Below are 18,494 nucleotides of genomic sequence, written 5' to 3'. Positions count from 1 at the left end.
TTAGTTGACAATTAAGTCACAAACTACCATAACCCCATACAGTAAACATGAAGGAATAAAATCTGTTTTTACTTCCCTTATTGTTCCTCAGCTCTTTTTCTTTGCCTCTGTTGCCTCATTTTAGAGGACATTGTCACTGTATACATTGTGAATAACTCACTATCAATATTTAACAAAAATGCCAACAATGCCTGCCTAAGTTAAACATAAACCGTATGGACAGCTTGGAGGCTCCACAATAGAAAACAAATTGAAAATATGTGTATGTCTATAGGAAGCTGAAGTGTAAACAGAATAAAAAGAAACCTCAAAATCACACTGACATGTTACTAAAAACAAAAAATCCAGCCTTGAACAGAAACCTGCTCCAGAGTAAACTGTGTTGTTCACTCTATGCCAAAAAGAAAGCTTGTGACATAACAAGGGATCCATCCCATCCACTGTACCCACAATTTGAATTGCTTGTCTCAGAAAGGAACATTGGACTGCCACCAGCCACCAGAAATGTCTCAAAGAAATCATTTGTCCTCAGCATAGGTAAATGTTTAAATAATTAATCACATCGTTAAATCACACAGGACCACTCTATTACCTCACTCCTCGCTGAATTTGTACATCTGTATAATATATACTAAATTAAATGATAGAATAACAGCAGCTGCACTGGCCACAAAAGAACAACAATAGTTTTGTAGTTGTTTATAACTGTAATAATAATTGTTTATCCGATCAACAGAGCTGGATTCAACAGTGATGGCTGAACTAGTCACCACTTCCAACCATCAGCTAGTGAAAAGAAGACATTTACCGTACTTTAGTCTTTATCTGGATTCCCATAAAGTGGTCACAACGTCCAGATAAAAGTTTACTGACGTGAACTTTGTAGCTAATGCATCAATCATATCGAGGAGTGTAATCTTTATGATGAAAAATATGGTGAAGATGATCTAATGATGATGATGATAAAGGGTGACAGAAAGGCGGAGGCCTGTCTTTGTCTCTCTCTCCCATTCTCTCTCAATGTGTGTCTCTCTCCCTCTCTAACTGGTTGTGAAAATCAAAATCAATACAAATCTTTTTGACCTGTTCTGCAGCTTTCTTCCTTGGTATTTACTTCTCTACATCTCTCTTACCCCTCTATCCAGATAGATCACTTATCGTATAATCTAATCTAAGATGTGTGTGTGTGTGTGTGTGTGTGTGTGTGTGTGTGTGTGTGTGTGTGTGTGTGTGTTACTCCTGGAGAGAATTCCACATTCTCTTTGTCTTTTACGTTACATTTACATTGAAATAAGGAGAATGCTTATAGGAGACTTATAATTTGGGAAATATAATTAATTTGTCATGGTTTTATCAAACATGTTTTTTAACATGGCAGTATGATTTTAATAATAAGTTATATATCTTAAAATCATTTTAATATACTATATATATAAATATAAATGATAAGATGGCGGCATGTGCAGATGCGGCAGTGAGTTGCTCAAACATCACCACATTCATGTTTTTATTTGTTGTTTTCACATTTCTATCTGAACTATGTGTTAGGCCTACCACTGACAGAAAAAGGCTTTGAGATGGTCACTGCCCAAAACATCTACATCTTCTGACCCACAAGCAAAACCTACAAGACAAAATTACACTAGAAGTGGTGTGATTATCCCAGGAAGAGAGCCGGCATAAGAACTAAACTAACCCGGCTTGGGCCTAAGGCTGCTCCACCACCAAGTCAATTCTGCCTAACGTCCAGCTGCAGAAAAATAAAATGGATGACAAAAGACTCACGCTAACCCAGCATCAGGAAATCAGAGACTGGTGTGTGCACAGCTTTACAGAGAGCTGACTCCATCATAACACCCTGGATAAATTGCACTTAATGGACTGAACGTGTTTCACACTGAAATAACACAAGACTCCGGTAAGAGGAGGGGGTGATGTGCTGGCTCTCCAGCACATCAGAGGCAAAATCCCAGCCAGCCTGGACCCTCACCAGTTTGCATTCAACACAGATGATGCCATATCCACTGCCCTCCACTCAGTCTTCACACATCTGGAGATTAACAACAGCTACTTTAGAATGCTGTTTGTTGACTTTAGCTCAGAATTCAATATATAATCACATTCAACTGCAAAATGCAAACTGATCACACTGGACTTGAGTATCTCACTCTGTAACTGGATAATGGACTACTTGGATTGGCAGTCACCCCTACTCATTCTAGTGCTCAACACTGGAGCAGTGTGCTCTCTCCTGTTCACACTGTACACCCATGACTGCACTCCCAGACATCAAGAGAACTCTATTGACACCACCATTATCTGTCATATTATGAACAATTATGAGAGTTCATATCAGGAGGAAATCAACAATCTTGCAGAGTGGTGCACAGAGAACAATCTACTGCTCAACATCAGCTAAACCAAGGAGCTGATCATCACACATCTCCATTCTCACTGTCCATCAAGTGTAAAGAATTTTCTGGAGTCAGTCAGACTGGCGACCCTGGAACAACATAACCATGTTGGTTTTCTGTTTTGCTCGGCTTTTGTTTTAAGTGTGTGTAAAAGCCATCTCTTTGCTCTCTTCCTGCCTATTAACCCCCTCATCAGTCTGACTGGCGACCCCCGAACAAAATAAACAAGCTGGTTTTCTGTTCCGCTGAGCATCTATGTTACATGTACCTTCTCTCCATCCATGTCTCTGTGTCTTCTTACCTGCTGACACCCCGTCCTCCTCCTCCATTTCTCCCTTCTATTTCCTTTCATCTTTTCACTGTCCCCATCTTTCTCCATCTTAATTCCCAAGCTGCCCCCTCCTCCTTTTCCTCCTCTTCCTTTATCTCCACTGTCTCCCTTTTACCATTTTCCATTTTTTTCTATTCTTCCCCTCATCAGCTTCACAAAGAAAAAGAGAAAAAAAAGAAAACTTAATAATGTTAATGATATTTAACCACTTCCTGATTCTTGTCCAGTGGCAGTCCATTATTGACTTGTCTTAAGTGACTGCTGTTTAATGGAGGCATTCAGAGGGCATTAGACTGAAGGCAGCTCAGATTGAATTAGTGTGAAATGTTATCTCCTGGAAATGGTTTGTCTTGTGAATTCGGATGTAGAGCCTGATACATGGGGCTCATTGTAGCCTGTTATACACAAACCACTGTCTGTGGTCAACCTTTGACATGATCATGATGGATATTCTGAGGATGAATTTTTACATATTAATTGTAGAATTGACTATCAACATTACATGGTTGTGTAAAGGAAGACGTGTTCTGCTGTTCTGAAGTGATATGGGATATTTCCATAATTTCCAAGTTATCTATAAGTATATTGGAAATGTAACACTGATTCATAACATGTTTGAGCAACCACTGAATAGAGTGTTGCAGGGATGATGTATTTTTGTGGTTAGCATCACCCTGGTTCCCTCAACAAAAAGCCTCTAGTCTGAGTATTAAGTGGATCATTGCACAAAAAAGGCTCAGTGGCAAAACACATTTTTTGATACTAGTTCTTTATTTCAGCATGATCATCTCTACAAATGAACACCACTTTTATGATATTTGAAGCATAAATGCAATCACCAGATATATAAAGTGAGTGTTATAAACAAACTACATCACGGTCGCATGACTTCAACATGCACACCACTAAGCCTTAAAAAAAAACAACATAGCTTGGCCTAAATGGGGGATGAATACATTTAAAGGCAATCAGTGCACAGAGCTCTGTGCAAAGGACCTGTGATCAGGTGCTGGTCGAACATATAAGGTGAAGATAGAAATTAACCACTGCACTCTGAAATGACTTTCCTGTGAATGTGTTTGTATTGTATTGTGATATTTAGTCATGTGACCCAGATGTATTTATCACTCCTGTAAGTGCTAAATGAGTTGTTCACTCGCAATATATTCACAGTATAGTCATTTCAATGTGTGCTATTTTGAGCTTTAAGCTTTTATTTACACAAACTTAGCCTACTGAATTAAAGAAACACATAGACAGCAATCAGAAAGTTAATTTCTATTTCTATTTTAATTCCCTTCTAATCCCACACTGGGGAAATTCTCTTTAATACCACTGAAAGCAGATTTTAGACTGTAGTATTCACAATTATGACTGGAATTTGCCCTAGTCCTGTTCAGTACTCTTATTACAATACACTTTCTTTTCCCCAGAATTTTGCGCACAAGAAACTTGACCACGAACGTCCATGGTGCTCTGAGCAGAAGGAGGGAGGAGTCATTCAGATAATGGTGTGGGGAACCACAGGGTCAGAGATAAACAAGAGAAAGAGAGAGAGGAAAGAAGACAGAGTGGCAGAATGAGTGATGAGCAAAAAGAGATGAAGAAAGCTGTTTACTTGTTGACTTCATGATACATGAAGTCTGATGTTACAGGAAGAGTGCATCAGCTGAAGATTGGTGTCACAGAGCTACAGGGATTGCTTCACTGTCAAAGACAGTTCGACTTTTTCCATGAAGGAGAGATTCAGCCCTTGGATATCTGGATGCTGCTGTCAGTGTTGGATCTGAAATATTGGTGGATTTTTTTCCTTTTTCAATTCAACAGAAAACAATATGAAGACATCGACATTCGGAGAATGGAATCTGTGATTGCTGCAGGCACACACACAAACAGCAGTGTCATCCTTAATATCCATAATCTACACATAGTGGAATGATTTTGTGATTTTCTTTTTATTTCTAAAAGTCATATAACATACAGAGAACACACAAACACAGTAGTTTTTGTATTAACTACAGTAACACACATACCGCTGGGATGTGGTCTTGTATAACGGACTTTTTCACCTATGAAACCACCAAGTCAGTGGTAGTGAAGAGCTGGACCATCGGCATCATCAACCGTGTCGTCCAACTTCTCATCATCACTTACTTTATTGGGTGAGTATTTCCCTTCATTCTGGTGTGTTTATAGCTTTACACGGTGGTTACATTGGTCTGATTGAATGAAACAATAGCAGCTGCTGATAAAAAAGAAATAAAAGACATTTATATGTAATTTGATGGATTAGATGTTGATTATTATATCGCACAGACCCTGATTGACAAAATAAGTACTAATTACAAAGCAAATAATGTAATGATGATGATGACATGATTACAAGTTTACAATTACATTTAAAATTAGAATAATGATGAGTAAACAAATAAACAAAAAACAAACAAAATAATTTAAAATTAAAATAAAAAATAGATAATCGATAAATAAAAAAATAACAGTACTAATAATAATTTCAGTATGGTCATCACAGGGGAAATGTCTCATTTCTACACAGAGTCAGAGTACATCTAATCAGGCTAAGTGAATAGTCAGATAAGAGGTTTCCATGTTCTCAGGACGATTTCCCCCCCATTTTTAAAAGTGTAGGTACGTTGTACTACATCTGTTTGAACAATTTAAATGTTGAGGGTCTTTGCTGGTTCCAGTTGCGCAGAATACACTTCTTTGCTTTGTATGATATTATGCCATTTCATTGACATGGGGTCTAACATCCTGTCCAATTCTTTACCAAAGAGGTACCGTACTAGCGAAATGTCCAACGAAATCTCGGAGACCTTAACAGTCAGTTCGTGTACCTCTTTCCAAAAGTATTTTAGTTTTCTGCATTCCCAGAAAATATGGATGATTGACCCTGTACATGTTTTACATCTGTGACATCTAGAGGATGAATTAGGATATATCTTACTTAAACGTAGTGGGGTAAGGTATATCTTGTGCATAAATTTATAATTTTGTTCAATTATTTTATTACAAGGCAATGAAGCAAAGACACATAACATCCCCTGGTCATCATTAAAATCACATGCCAGATCGTTTTGCCATACAGTCTTCGATGGGAACAAGAAGGAACTATGATGTTCTAATTTTATTGTAAATTTCCACCAAGTGATGAAAACACGGATGTGTTTGTGTGTGTCAGGTGGGTGTTTGTCGTTGAGAAGGCCTATCAGGTGAGAGACACGGCTATTGAATCCTCGGTGATGACCAAGGTCAAAGGTTTTGGAATCTACAATGACAAGGTGATGGATGTTGCAGACTACGTCACTCCTACACAGGTATGGATGGTTCAATGGATGGATGGGCAAATAGATGACTGGCAGTAGGATGCAGTGATGGTGATGAGCTATGTATGTTTTGGTTTTTTTCCACAGGGAGCGTCAGTCTTCTGCATCATCACCAAACTGATCACCACAGAGAACCAAGTCCAAGGATACTGTCCTGAGGTCAGCTACTGTCATGACCATTACATTATAATACCACCACTCTTATCAGTGTGTCACAATTATTACCACGTCAACTACCATTACAACTACTGTACATTAGCATTAAGGTACATTCTCACTGTCACTGTAATTGCTAATAGTGCAAAACGCATCCCATTACTGTTAATACTATATTAAAGTAAAGAGAATACATTTTTTTATAATTCATTTTGGAGGCTGTTTGTCTTCCAGTTAAATTGCATTGCATTATTTTTTAGAGGTGTGTCTACATTAATATTTAAGTCTATCCTCACTGACACAAATAGGGTGACAGCATTATAAACAACTGTCACTATAACAGATAGAATGCAGTCAGTAGTTAGGAATTATTGCACAGCAGTTGCAGTATGCTGCATAAGGGTAAGTTAGGTGAACCTAACAAACAGACAACTGAGTAACAGCAAGAGAAAACACAGGCAGCTGAAAGAAGTCACGTCCCTTAAACTATTCAAACCACTCACCCTCAACGGCAATAACTGCTGCCGTTTCATCACCAGTGTGGCTGTGTGTGTCCGCTTTCCACAAACTATGGCTTTGACACAAATAACAAATAAGTAGCCCAGGAAAACAACTAAATACAGTTTAAACAAAGTGAAAAGTAAAGCAAATTAGTGGTATGTGCATTGATTTGGAAATATTGTAACTTCCAATCCCCAAATTTTCTGTTCTGGGATGGAGGGTGAGACACATTAGAGTAACTATACTATCACCAGGATCTAGTCTAAATACTGCCTGCTTAATATGGACTCATTTTCCTTCTGCCTGACATAGTCATATGTGAACTACGGATTAATAAAAACAAAGGTTCTGCTGACAGAGAGTTGACAATGATGATGGTAGAGCTTTTTCAGTCGTCAGAACAGCAACATCGCAGTATGTGATGTGTGTGTGAGGACTGTGAGGTCATGCAGCAACACCACAAACCTTGTTAAATATCTGAGATTTAATCAATACAGAATATAATGAAGTTATCCAGTGGTAGTCTGAGGAAGATGAGAAGAAAGGTGCTGCTAAAACCAGACAGAGTTCAATCACTGAGTCCTTTGGCACTGGCAGGTATAATCCAGGTACAGAGAGAGAGAGGGTCTGCCAGTTCAAGACCCACTCAGACCAGTCAGTACGAAGCGTGGACTAGTAGTTGGAGAGGTGCCAGTTCACCTCCTGGGCATTGCCAATGTGCCATTGAGCAAGACACAGAACCCCTAACAACTAGGGGTGTCCTCGCTCTGATACCTCTCCCAACCCAAATGCATCTGCATAGGTCCTGTTTCTGCATGTATATTGCAGAAACAGGACCTATATGTGTATGTATATTATGTATATTGTATTTTTTAATGCCAGCTACCACATTACCACGTTAGCAGACAGTTGTTTATTTACACAATGGGTAGTTTCTAAGGGAATAATGCATGGATCTTAATGAAAAAAATCAGGTGTATTTAGGTGACTGGTATCTATCGGTGCGTACAATTTGATGCAGATAAAGGGCACTGTTGGGCCTTGGTGGAGGTATGTGCTAATCTGACGGCCATTCTAGTTCTGGGTTGTATAATGACATGTAGTTAATGATGAATGTAATTTTCATATTGAAGTGTGGAGAAAGAGTCCAGGAGTCTTACAGCCTGAGGAATGAAGCTGCTCTGTAGTCTAGTGGTACAGCAGCAGATACTTCTGTATCTGTTGTCAGATAGACAGCTCACTTCACTGATGTCACTGATGCTCTGTGGATGGTACCAGTGATGTGCTCTGCAGTTTTAATCAGTCCTTTGATCTGTTGTTGAAATGGAAAAAAACATCAATGCAGTTTTAATGTGTGTGCCTGTATGTGTGATTGTGTGTTACCTAGAGTGAGAAAAAGTACAATTGTACCCGGGACACTGACTGCACTAGGCACCTCAACAAGCCAGGAAGTTATGGTGAGATCCTCTGTTGCTTTATCTACACTTCTCAATTCTACTTCAGAGTATTTAATAAAAACAGTTTTATGAGTATTACTGTTATTGCATCATTGCATACAGTATGTGTTAATTAATTAATATGAGATGGTACTAATTTTTGAGACTAAAATACATTTTTTGCTTTTCCAGTTCGCTCAAAAACTTTTCTATTTCTCGCTCAGGAATTCTTACAGGGAAATGCGTTCCTTTCAATGCCACCATCAAGATGTGTGAGATAAAAGGATGGTGTCCTGCTGAGATCGACACAATCAAGACGTAAGATGATACTGTGCATGAGATCGCTTTCACTGTTCTGTACTGTTATGCTACTTGAACCATTGAGAGAGAACATGACTAGCAAAGTCATGATATGCAGTTCAATTTAGACACGTTGCTATGTTGGGGCAGTGCTCTCCTTAAGAAGTCACTAACCTCTGCTTATATCTATCCATGCAGATAGTTTTTAATAGTTTTTTGTTAAGCATGGGCGATAGAACAATAGCAATATGCATCGACGATAGACACATCATTGATAGCAATAAGAAAATAATTCGATATAATGTTTTTATTAAATTAAAACAAATCCCAAATAAAACAAATTCCATGTGTGCTACCTCCCTGGCTCATTTAAACAGCCTTTCATATCCCTAGGTGCTATCTGTGACACACAAACAACAAATCATTTAATAGGTGTGAAGCTTGGTTGCACCCTCGCCCAGTGAGGCATTATTATGGCTCCCACTGCAGTTCTCAGAAGACCAGTCAACTCCACCTGTAAAAACTGTTAACTCAAACAGTATCTCTGGTAATGTCTGCTCTTCTTGTGGTCTGATATTGTAGTCTATGAGTTGTGGTTTCACTGATAAACACAACAACCTCTTATCCTCAGGAGCCGCTCATTGCTGCCGGAGTGTCTCCAGGCTCGTTAGCAGAGCCGACAGACAGGCTGCCCTACCGCTGCTGGGACCCAACCAGCCTGTCTGCTCTACCTTACAAGCCCAGAGACACTGCAGTTGTGACAGCCAAAGTGGTTGGTGTGATTACTGGGGTAACCATGACTCACATTCTGCAGTATCAGCTCTGCCGCTGGCTGATTTTTTTACAAACCAACCTGTAACGTTAGACATTTCTGCAGCAGTCTATCGTTTAACAGTCGCCAAGGTGGTTAGCTACTAGCACCTTCTATGCTAATATTCACGGGAGGAAAAATGACAGACCGCCATCGTCTCTTTGGTCTGGGAACTCACTGACCTTTTATTCTGCGCATGCTCACAATAACATCCCAGTGCACGCAGGCACACATGTTCTAATGTGACATCACTGAGTAGGTTATTTCACATGGCTTTGCTACTCATACTATCCAATATGCTTAACACAACCGCAAGAAAAACACAAGCACAACCCAGCTCACAGGTATGTCAGTATTTTTTTTTATTAATTTGTGTAATTTTATTTGTGGGTTTTTCCTTGTTGTGTTAACATAGCCTGTGTGTCTTGATAAAGTGGTTAAATTCAAAATAAAGAGGTTTATTTTATTCAACCTTTTCCGTTTGGTCTTTAAAAAAGATAAGGTAATCAAAACTTGTGATATGAAACTTCACTATCATGATAGACTTTTCAGCCATATTGCTCAGGCCTAGTTTCTGAGATATCTGAGATTTATACATTCACCCCAATACAGTGGTGGTGAGAGGTGAATTGGTGTAAATCTCCCCCTCTCCATACCATAATCTGTTTGATAGATAAAATTGTGTGCTGGCTTTGTGGTGCTCTAGAAAAATGATCTGTCTGTTCTCTTCTCTGTGTGTTTCTCCCTTCCCCTATCCCTCAGTACGCCAATGATGGAAGTGGAAAATTTCACCATTTTCATTAAGAATAGCATCCGTTTCCCTACCTTCAACTACACCAAGTATGACAATTATGATTTTGATGATGACGATGACACTGATGAAGACGTGATGCATTTTGATATGATGACTGTCTGTTTGTGTGCAGAGGGAACTTCCTTTCTACCATCACTGACAATTACATCAAGAAATGTAACTTTGACATGATCAACAACACCTACTGCCCCATCTTTAGAGTGGGAGATGTGGTCCGTTATGCTCAGCAGAACTTCACCAAACTCGCAGACAAGGTAGAGTTCTCTCAATACTGGCCATTACAATGACACAGATTTGTACATTTCCTTACAAAGCTGTGTTAACAGTGTTTTTTTTACATGTGTATAAACATAAAGAATATCTCTTAAATATTCAGGAGCATTCCTTATGGGGTCATATGTGAATGGGAGCAGTGATCGATATTCAAGGAAATCTGTTCTACCATTGGAGCATCTACAATAGCCTGCTTCATCTGTAAATTTAGAGCGATAGCCGTAGAAGATGAAGCCTTTATGAAACAGAATGTTAGTGGCGTAGCACAACTCCAGATATCAGAAGTATGGATGCAGCCTAAAAAGCTGTTTTCCTTAAAACTATCCAACTGTCTGGTCTCATTTTAATTTATACACAAGGTTGAGACTGAGGTTGGGCCCACATTATACTTGGAAGTGGACTAAAAGTCTAGTGCTGTGCAACCAGGGATGAACCCACAAGCAATGACCTTACAGGGCTGCACCTGTACTCATAGAATCTTTAGTTACAGTCCCTAACTCAAGATATCACACACTATAATTTTTTATCAAGTGAATGTCAACACTTACTAATCCAGACTGGAACAAACTTGGTTCGATCAGTCATTGCTCTTAAGGGATCGTTGGGGTCTTTTGATGTGGGGTTGTATGTTTCTTGAATCATATTACAAATTGGCTCAACAGCAGTGATGTGTGTCAGTGCCTTAAATTGTCATTTTTGTGTCGAACAGTAAGTCTTGCATAATGCAAGATATGAATTAGTGATGTCAACGGTTAACCTTTAACCTTAAAATTAACTGCTAATGATTATCTAAGAAATATTTTTGACTGGTTACCCATCGGTCTCATGGCTGTAGCCAGCCATGGGGTCACCGGGGTCCAGACCTTATTAAAATTAAAAAATCGGCGCTATATAACTGTTTAATCAAGCATTGAAACATCTGGTCAGTCCTTTAAGAGTCTGTGTGGCAGCTCTACTTTTATTTATCTATTATTTTTATAAATTAATGCACAATACATTGAGAGTTGGTCAGCTGGTCCCAGGTCTGCCGGTGCTCTGTTATTCTACCACAGTCACTCCTCCACATGTTCCTTTCAAAGCAGCAAAATGACAGAAGCTGCAGCAGGAGGATGGTTTTCAAATCATGTTAACTGCTAATATTATACAGATGAGTTACCAGTGCTCAGTGCAGCAGGCTGCAGCTGTGATGTCATCAGAGTACTCAATCTTGAGTACAGTTTCTGGCTACTCCACTGTCTTAACATGTATAACAGATAACAGCTGCATTAAAAACAGCTCCATAAAAAAAAACAACTCCATTTAAAACAAACAACAACAAAAAATCTAGACCTCACAAATTTAAAAACCCTGGATCGGTCTATAGGATACAGCTATGAAGATTCTTTTTTTTTTATGTATGATGCTACACTTTAGTTTAGTAGTGCTTATGCTGTACCACATTAAGAACAAGCACCCTGCTCCCATGTCTGAGGATGGCTCGCAGCCAGAGATCACATCGCTCCTAGCCAGAAAGAGAAGGTGTGATGCGCTGGTCTGAGGAGATATGCTGCCATCAGTGTGGTAGAGGGCAAGGGGTTCAAAGAGCTAGTTCAGTAACTTGAGCTTGTTGAGTACATTATGAGAGCTACTGAACACATGGAAAAGCACTTTGAGAATAAGATGGATGAGCTCAAAGTAAAACTAACCAGGGCAGACAGGCTAATGTTAGCTGTAAAAATCGCCTGCTGGACAGCTCTCACAAATCGAAAGTTAACTCAACAACTGCTTGTAGCTTTATCAATGCTGACTGGGAGATGCAGTCAAATGTTCTCCTTTCTCCAGTGCTGGCACAGCAATAAAACCAAATGTGGAAATGAGTCTGGTTATTATCTGGGTTAGTGTGCTCTTCACTTGAAGCCTCTCTGTCCGGCCTGTCAGACAACCTTGCCAAGAAGCCAATGCGGTCTGCCAGAGCTCATCGAGTCAATGGAGGAGCTGTCTGTAGGGGAGCAGGAAGTGGGAGGAGCAGGACTTGATCAGAAACTATATATGTGTGATCCGGGTTCAGGACACCTGCGTGACACCTTTGGCTGTGTGAGAATGTGAGTGAGGGTTAGGGTTCTTTGTTTATTCATGTTGGCAGTATCTTAACGTTTGACCTATTTAAGCTAAGTTAGAATGAATATTAATACATGCAGATATTTGCCCCATATTAAGTTTTGTACGATGTTAGTTTATTGTATTTTCTGTTGAGACAAACCAGCTACAAGTGGTGCCAGGCTCCTCTGTTCAACATCCTGTTAAGAGCACGATAAACCTTGATTGAAGCGGACCACTTCTGGTGTCTAACTCTTCCTGACCACACACTCTGTGTTCATCACAATCCTGGGAAATCAGCCTACTCTCCTTTACAGTTCTTAAGTATTTTACAATGGGTGTCAGGCAGGCTGTTGAAGGCAAAATGAGTCGAACTGACAACCTAAATAATGATCCAGCATTTGCGTGGCGTGACATCTTGCCTTTCATTTCTGCATTCATTTTCAGGTTAGAGCAGCCACACTTGCTGCAAGTTGCACTGCTCATGCGTGTCAAGTGAGGCTGCAGCAGCACTTTATCTAGAGATTCTGAGTCTTGCCTATTACTGTGACACACGTGTGATTCTCAGCAAATATAGACCTGAAAACGACCTGTAGACGGTCACATCCACATCATACCAGCGTTTCACTACAGTTTCAATGTCGGTATCTGTAAAATGTCACAGACATGAAGATAATACACACAACAGGTGAAGGGCAGTTTGTTTCCAGTGTACTTCACAGGAAAAAAAACACGTCAAAATCACGTCATCATATTTATTGACAATTATCAAAGACAAAGTCCATGTAAACAGACGTGTGGACACACGTGAGTGAGCAGCAGCAGCTCAGCAACGCAGCTGCCACACACACAAGCAGCCAGTGTGTCCATATGAACAAAATGTTACTTTTGACCATAACACAGGCAGCATAACATCAGCCGGTGCAAAACAGTTGCATGTAAATGTAATTCCTTGGAAATAGGGTTCTGCACAAACAGTCATTTGTGTACTTCTCTAACTTTGACAATCCTGTCAGGGAGGAGTGATTGGAATAAAGATCGGCTGGATATGTGATCTGGACAAGTCAGATGACCAGTGTAACCCCTCATACTCATTCACTCGACTGGACGCGATGTCACAGAAGAACTCTGTCTCACCGGGCTATAATTTCAGGTATTTAGCTGCATGGTCTTTAAGAGGATGCACCCTGACCACGTTGCACAGTCTGAGCTTTACTCTTGTGCTAAAATGACTTTGTATGTAAGATATCGACAACACATGGCCACATCTGCGTGAAGTTTGCTGTGGATATTCATGGCTCACTGTTTACAATTGGATTCTTATTTTCATAGTCATTGCCATCATTCTCACCAATTTCAAGTACCTGAGCCACCTGTTTGTAAAAGAATGGTTGTAAAAACACAATCAATCTGGAGTGCATCATTAACTAGTCCAGGACTAGTCCAGGACGGATTATTAGACAATAACAGACCTTTGCATCTGTAACCCAACAGCTTTTCATGAGTGTCTTTGACTGTCAAGTGACACTTGAGGGGGTGAAACATTTAGTTTTGAAGGCAAATCAGTTCATGTCATCCCCATGTTCATCACCTTTAATTTTATGTTTTTGCTGTAATATTTTTGATCCGGCTGGTAGAGATTTGACCCTTGCTTTCAAGTGGGATTTATAAATAACTGTTTATGGGGTTTTTTTCTGAGCAAGTCCCTAGAAGCGGAGCGTCATGCCTGCCTGATGTTGACGTGCTCAGATTGTGTGTATTTCATAATTTCTCGTTGATTTTGTGTTTCTACTGTAGCTGGGTAGTCTATACTTAAATTGTTTATTGTTAATATTTTCAACTATGTTCTGCTGTGGATCCTATGCTGTTCCGCTGTCTGATTTCCTCTACCGTCTGGCTCGATCTGCTCTGTGCAGACTGACACGGCTGCAGTCTGATTCTGTCAGAAGTGTACTCAGAGTGGAAAGCCGCTGCTAAGACGACTGCGATCACCCCCGGCGACCATATCACGGTCAAAGTGGTCCCGGTGGAATCTGGGGGTCACAAGTATTTTCTTTATTATAAAAATGATGTGATTTGTCTTTCTTAACAGGTTTGCCAAATACTTTAAGATGGAGAATGGGACAGACTACCGCACTCTGGTCAAAGCTTATGCTATTAGGTTTGATGTTCTGGTCAATGGAAATGTGAGTATAACTATATCAGCCACTTATCCCCAATCAATATAACACAATATAAACCTGCCCTTACAGGAGGAATTGATATACTAAAGCCATTTTTGTCTAAAGAGCTTTAAGTTAAGCATGTGTACTTGCAAAACACTGTCCATTATGAATAATGACACAGGGATATGAATCTGTATCGACAGCTTAACATGAGCTACTTGTTTCTCTTTATACTGAAATATATGTTATGGTACGTGTCATCTTAAGCATCTTGTGTAATACAAAGATCTTGTTTGGAATTACAAAAGGTCTTCGGATAATATATATATAAAACATCTACATACAATCTTGATAACAGTATGGCCTGAAATGTCAGGTCAGAGAAAGTAGATATGATCAATAAAATTCTGGTATCAATATTTTCATATAAAGGCTCAAGTCTTTCAGTGTGGAGTTTGTATGTTCTCTCCACTTCTGTGTGGGTTTCAGGCACAAGGTGTATTTATTATTCTACAACACAGTCTTGTACAATGAAATGCAAGCTTTCCCTTTATGACACACAAAGAACAAAGTACCAATTCCACTAGAAGAGACAGTGTATCGTCCCGTAGCAGTGACTCTCTTTTCTTGCATTCTAGCTGCCTGCTTTTTTTTTTTGTAGCTAGACACAAGTTATAGCATCTTAAAATGTAGAAATGGTCAGTTTAGTAGTAGATTCACATTTTAAGATGTTAAGACTTCCTTTGCTCCCTTCAAAACTCTGACCAACTGACTTTGTGGTGAGGCACTGCTGGCTGGTTGGCTGTTGAAACAGGTGACGTGACATGCTAAAAACAGCCTCTGGTGAACTGACCTGCTGAGTGGCAGGTACTAAAACATTTATGAAGTGCTGGTTATACCTAGGAGACTTAAACCTGATGTACATGTAAACCACCAGGTTAGAGCTTCTTCACTTCTTCCTTCATAGGCAGGGAAGTTCAACATGATCCCTACACTAATCAACATGGTGGCAGCCTTCACATCAGTGGGAGTGGTGAGTCTTGCTGACCAGTGTAAACCAGAGTTTGCATCATTTTTCATGTAGCAGTTTTGTTTTTCCAAACAAGATAAATGGAGCCAGAAATAACCTTTTTATTAATTATTATCATGAAGGGCACAGTGCTGTGTGACATCATACTGCTGAACTTCCTGAAAGGGGCGGAGCAGTACAAGGCCAAGAAATTTGAAGAGGTGAATTGTCAATTCTAAAGATAATTGACTACAATGTAATGTACACTTAATTTGATAAGACCTTATCATTCAGAGTTCATGATAACAAATATGGGGTTTGTCAATCCTAAAAGCAGAATAAATTGATTGTATAATTACTTTAGCCACAACCCAAATTATCACCCTTTAAAGTTGTAATGGTTAACCTGCAAGCATTAATAAGGTGAAGGGTGGTAGAATTCTCTTAGCCTACACTTAAATTCAGTGTTTGTAGTGTGCATACAGTCGAGAGATGAGTTAGGAGGCTTTGACAGATGAAAATATGTGTGCTACCATACTATAGAGCATAACATCTCTCTCTCTCTCTCATATGATCTCTCTACAGGTGTCGGACAACCCGCTGGATTCCCAGAGCAATGGGTTTTACCGCTCACAGCTGTCACTCAGACATAATGAGACCATCATGAGGTCCAGTGACTCAGGAGCATTTTCTATTGAACATTATAGCTAAAACCGACCATTGTCAGTGAGCAGTGCACAGAACAAGACAAATGTGTGTTGAGTTGCTCTAAAAATTAGTTTTATTAACATGATGCATTCTAACTTTACACACGTTTAAGTCAAAAACATCTGAAGAACTTTAAATCGTTGTTGTATGAACCTTTAATCTTTCAAACGGAGATGGATGGTAACAAACACATTTAATAATGAAATACAGAAGCATGAGTGTCTTTGCACGATGACACTTTTGGCATGTGACATTGGCTCAGGAATTCTGAGCTTCCAATGTTTAAAAAAGAAATTAAACCTGTTATGTTATTATGCTACTAGCATGCTGGTCCCAGTAGTGTTCTTTGTCCACATCAACGGATTGAAAAACATCAGTAAACAAGCAGGATACAAGGCACTGGGGCACAAGATCAAACCAAGTGATCACAAGTTAAACATAGCGCTGTTCCCTCTGTAGCATTTAGCCATGCTAAATAACATGCCCCACTTCTGACCTGTTCTGATCTGAGGTCATACCTCTGCGAGAGTAGGTTAAGCATGTCGGTCCTACAGTGATCGTCTGCACCTACAGATAAAATAAATGTTTTAAACTGGTGTACAAAGCCCAGTTGAGTGAATAGTCATGTCACACTATGTTACACTCCACTGTGTTTTTAGTAATTCATGCTGCCAGCCTGATTACCAGCTTATGTCACTGGCCACCACAACATGAGGTCAGGATGTATTTCTCCAAAAGTTGGGTCTGTTTCAATGTTTCTGCTGCAGCCAGCGGCATTTTTTTGCCAGCACCCCCTGCAGTCATACGCCGAAGCCTTAACACTCTACTCTCCTTCACATGAATGGGAGGACCTGCATTTTCGCCACAATGCCAGTTTTGGTGTGAATGCAGCCTTAGCCTGGGTACTCGCGCTCTACCAAGTGAGCTGGTGAGGTGAGGTGACCCAGGTGTTTTCACTTAATCTGATAATTAGACCTCAGCTGTTCGATAGAGCTATGTTAGGAATAATATCAGGAAACCAATGAGTGTCTGCAGAGGCTTAAAATGCTTAAAAAATACTGAGTCAAAAGTACAAAGTGTCACATTAACAGCCACTACTACAGCACTAGAAATCAGGTTTGCTGCAAATTTGTCTGCAGTACAGAAAAGAATCTCCTGCTGCCCCCAAATAATTGTCCTCATAAGCCTCCAATAGAAGACGCACATTTGTAAAGCTACTGACAGAACAGTTAATTTGTATTACAAAGGGCTGTATTATTCAGAAGCTCGCATTATGTGTTGGACATGGTCAGAGAGTATCTTATTGATCAGTGAGGGAAAACATCAGCAGCACAAAGTATAACCTCCAAAATGACCATGATCTGAATCAACGCCTCGCTAAAATCATTTCAACAAAAACTGAACATTAGAAACTTCATGCATGTAGGATTCAATTCAGGACTGTTGAGTTGGACCCTGTTTGTTTGTGATGCAACTTCAGTGTGTCACCAGTGTTTATTTGAGTTTATTTAGACAATTTCATTGTCATTGATCACCCATTAATATTATGTATGTTGTTGACAAGAGAAAGCTTAAGCACGGTCTGAGAAGATGTTGTATGCACCCCAAAATATATAAGGAAGGCGTATGACTCAGTTTCAGTGTAACTATGTTCATTATCCATATTATTAATCATTAGCACTGTAACTTTAAGCAACTGATGTTAATGTGTGATTCTGTCTTCCTCTAAGTTATATGCTGCTCAGTATTGTTTAAATGGCATCCATATTCATTGTTTAACCTGATTGATCTGTGGTGTGTATGTTTCCCTGTAGACCACACGCTGTCACTGTTCACCGTATAACCTGCTATTAAACTGCTCAAGAGGAGTTCTGTGTCTCCTGTGTCTGATCAACACATGTGGCGACAGCTATCAACCCTGAGTCACTAGGGCACACGCACACCAGACAAGACCCTTACAAGCTGGACACACTGGATGCGTGGCGTTAGTACCTCTAACTTTCCAAGTCAGAATTAGATTCAGAATCAGAAATACTTTATTATCCCCTAGGAGAAATTGTTTGTGTTACAGCTGCTCCCATTCAAAATTCAGAATATGCAGAATAATAATAATAATAATAATAATAATAATAATATCAACAAAAACAAAAGAT

The 18,494-nt window shown here is 39.6% G+C and overlaps 1 protein-coding gene across 1 annotated transcript; it reads left to right on the top strand.

The window, feature by feature from the left end:
* Positions 1-4,785: 4,785 nt before the first annotated feature.
* Positions 4,786-18,183, top strand: LOC311270516 (P2X purinoceptor 3-like; the record flags this gene model as incomplete). Its single annotated transcript, XM_084375436.1, has 12 exons — positions 4,786-4,907; positions 5,948-6,083; positions 6,180-6,251; positions 8,137-8,206; positions 8,410-8,503; positions 10,059-10,136; positions 10,223-10,364; positions 13,476-13,612; positions 14,552-14,645; positions 15,592-15,657; positions 15,777-15,854; positions 16,219-18,183. 12 exons carry the CDS (start codon positions 4,786-4,788, stop codon positions 16,342-16,344), a joined length of 1,215 nt encoding a protein of 404 aa, XP_084231562.1. The 3' UTR covers positions 16,345-18,183.
* Between the last annotated feature and the right edge of the window lie 311 nt (positions 18,184-18,494).

The sequence above is a fragment of the Pagrus pagrus genome (genome assembly GCF_965226575.1).
Source record: "Pagrus pagrus genome assembly, chromosome: 2".
Classification (NCBI taxonomy): domain Eukaryota; kingdom Metazoa; phylum Chordata; class Actinopteri; order Spariformes; family Sparidae; genus Pagrus; species Pagrus pagrus.
The sequence above is the reverse complement of the archived record's forward strand: the minus strand, read 5'-3'. Positions and strand labels throughout refer to the sequence as shown.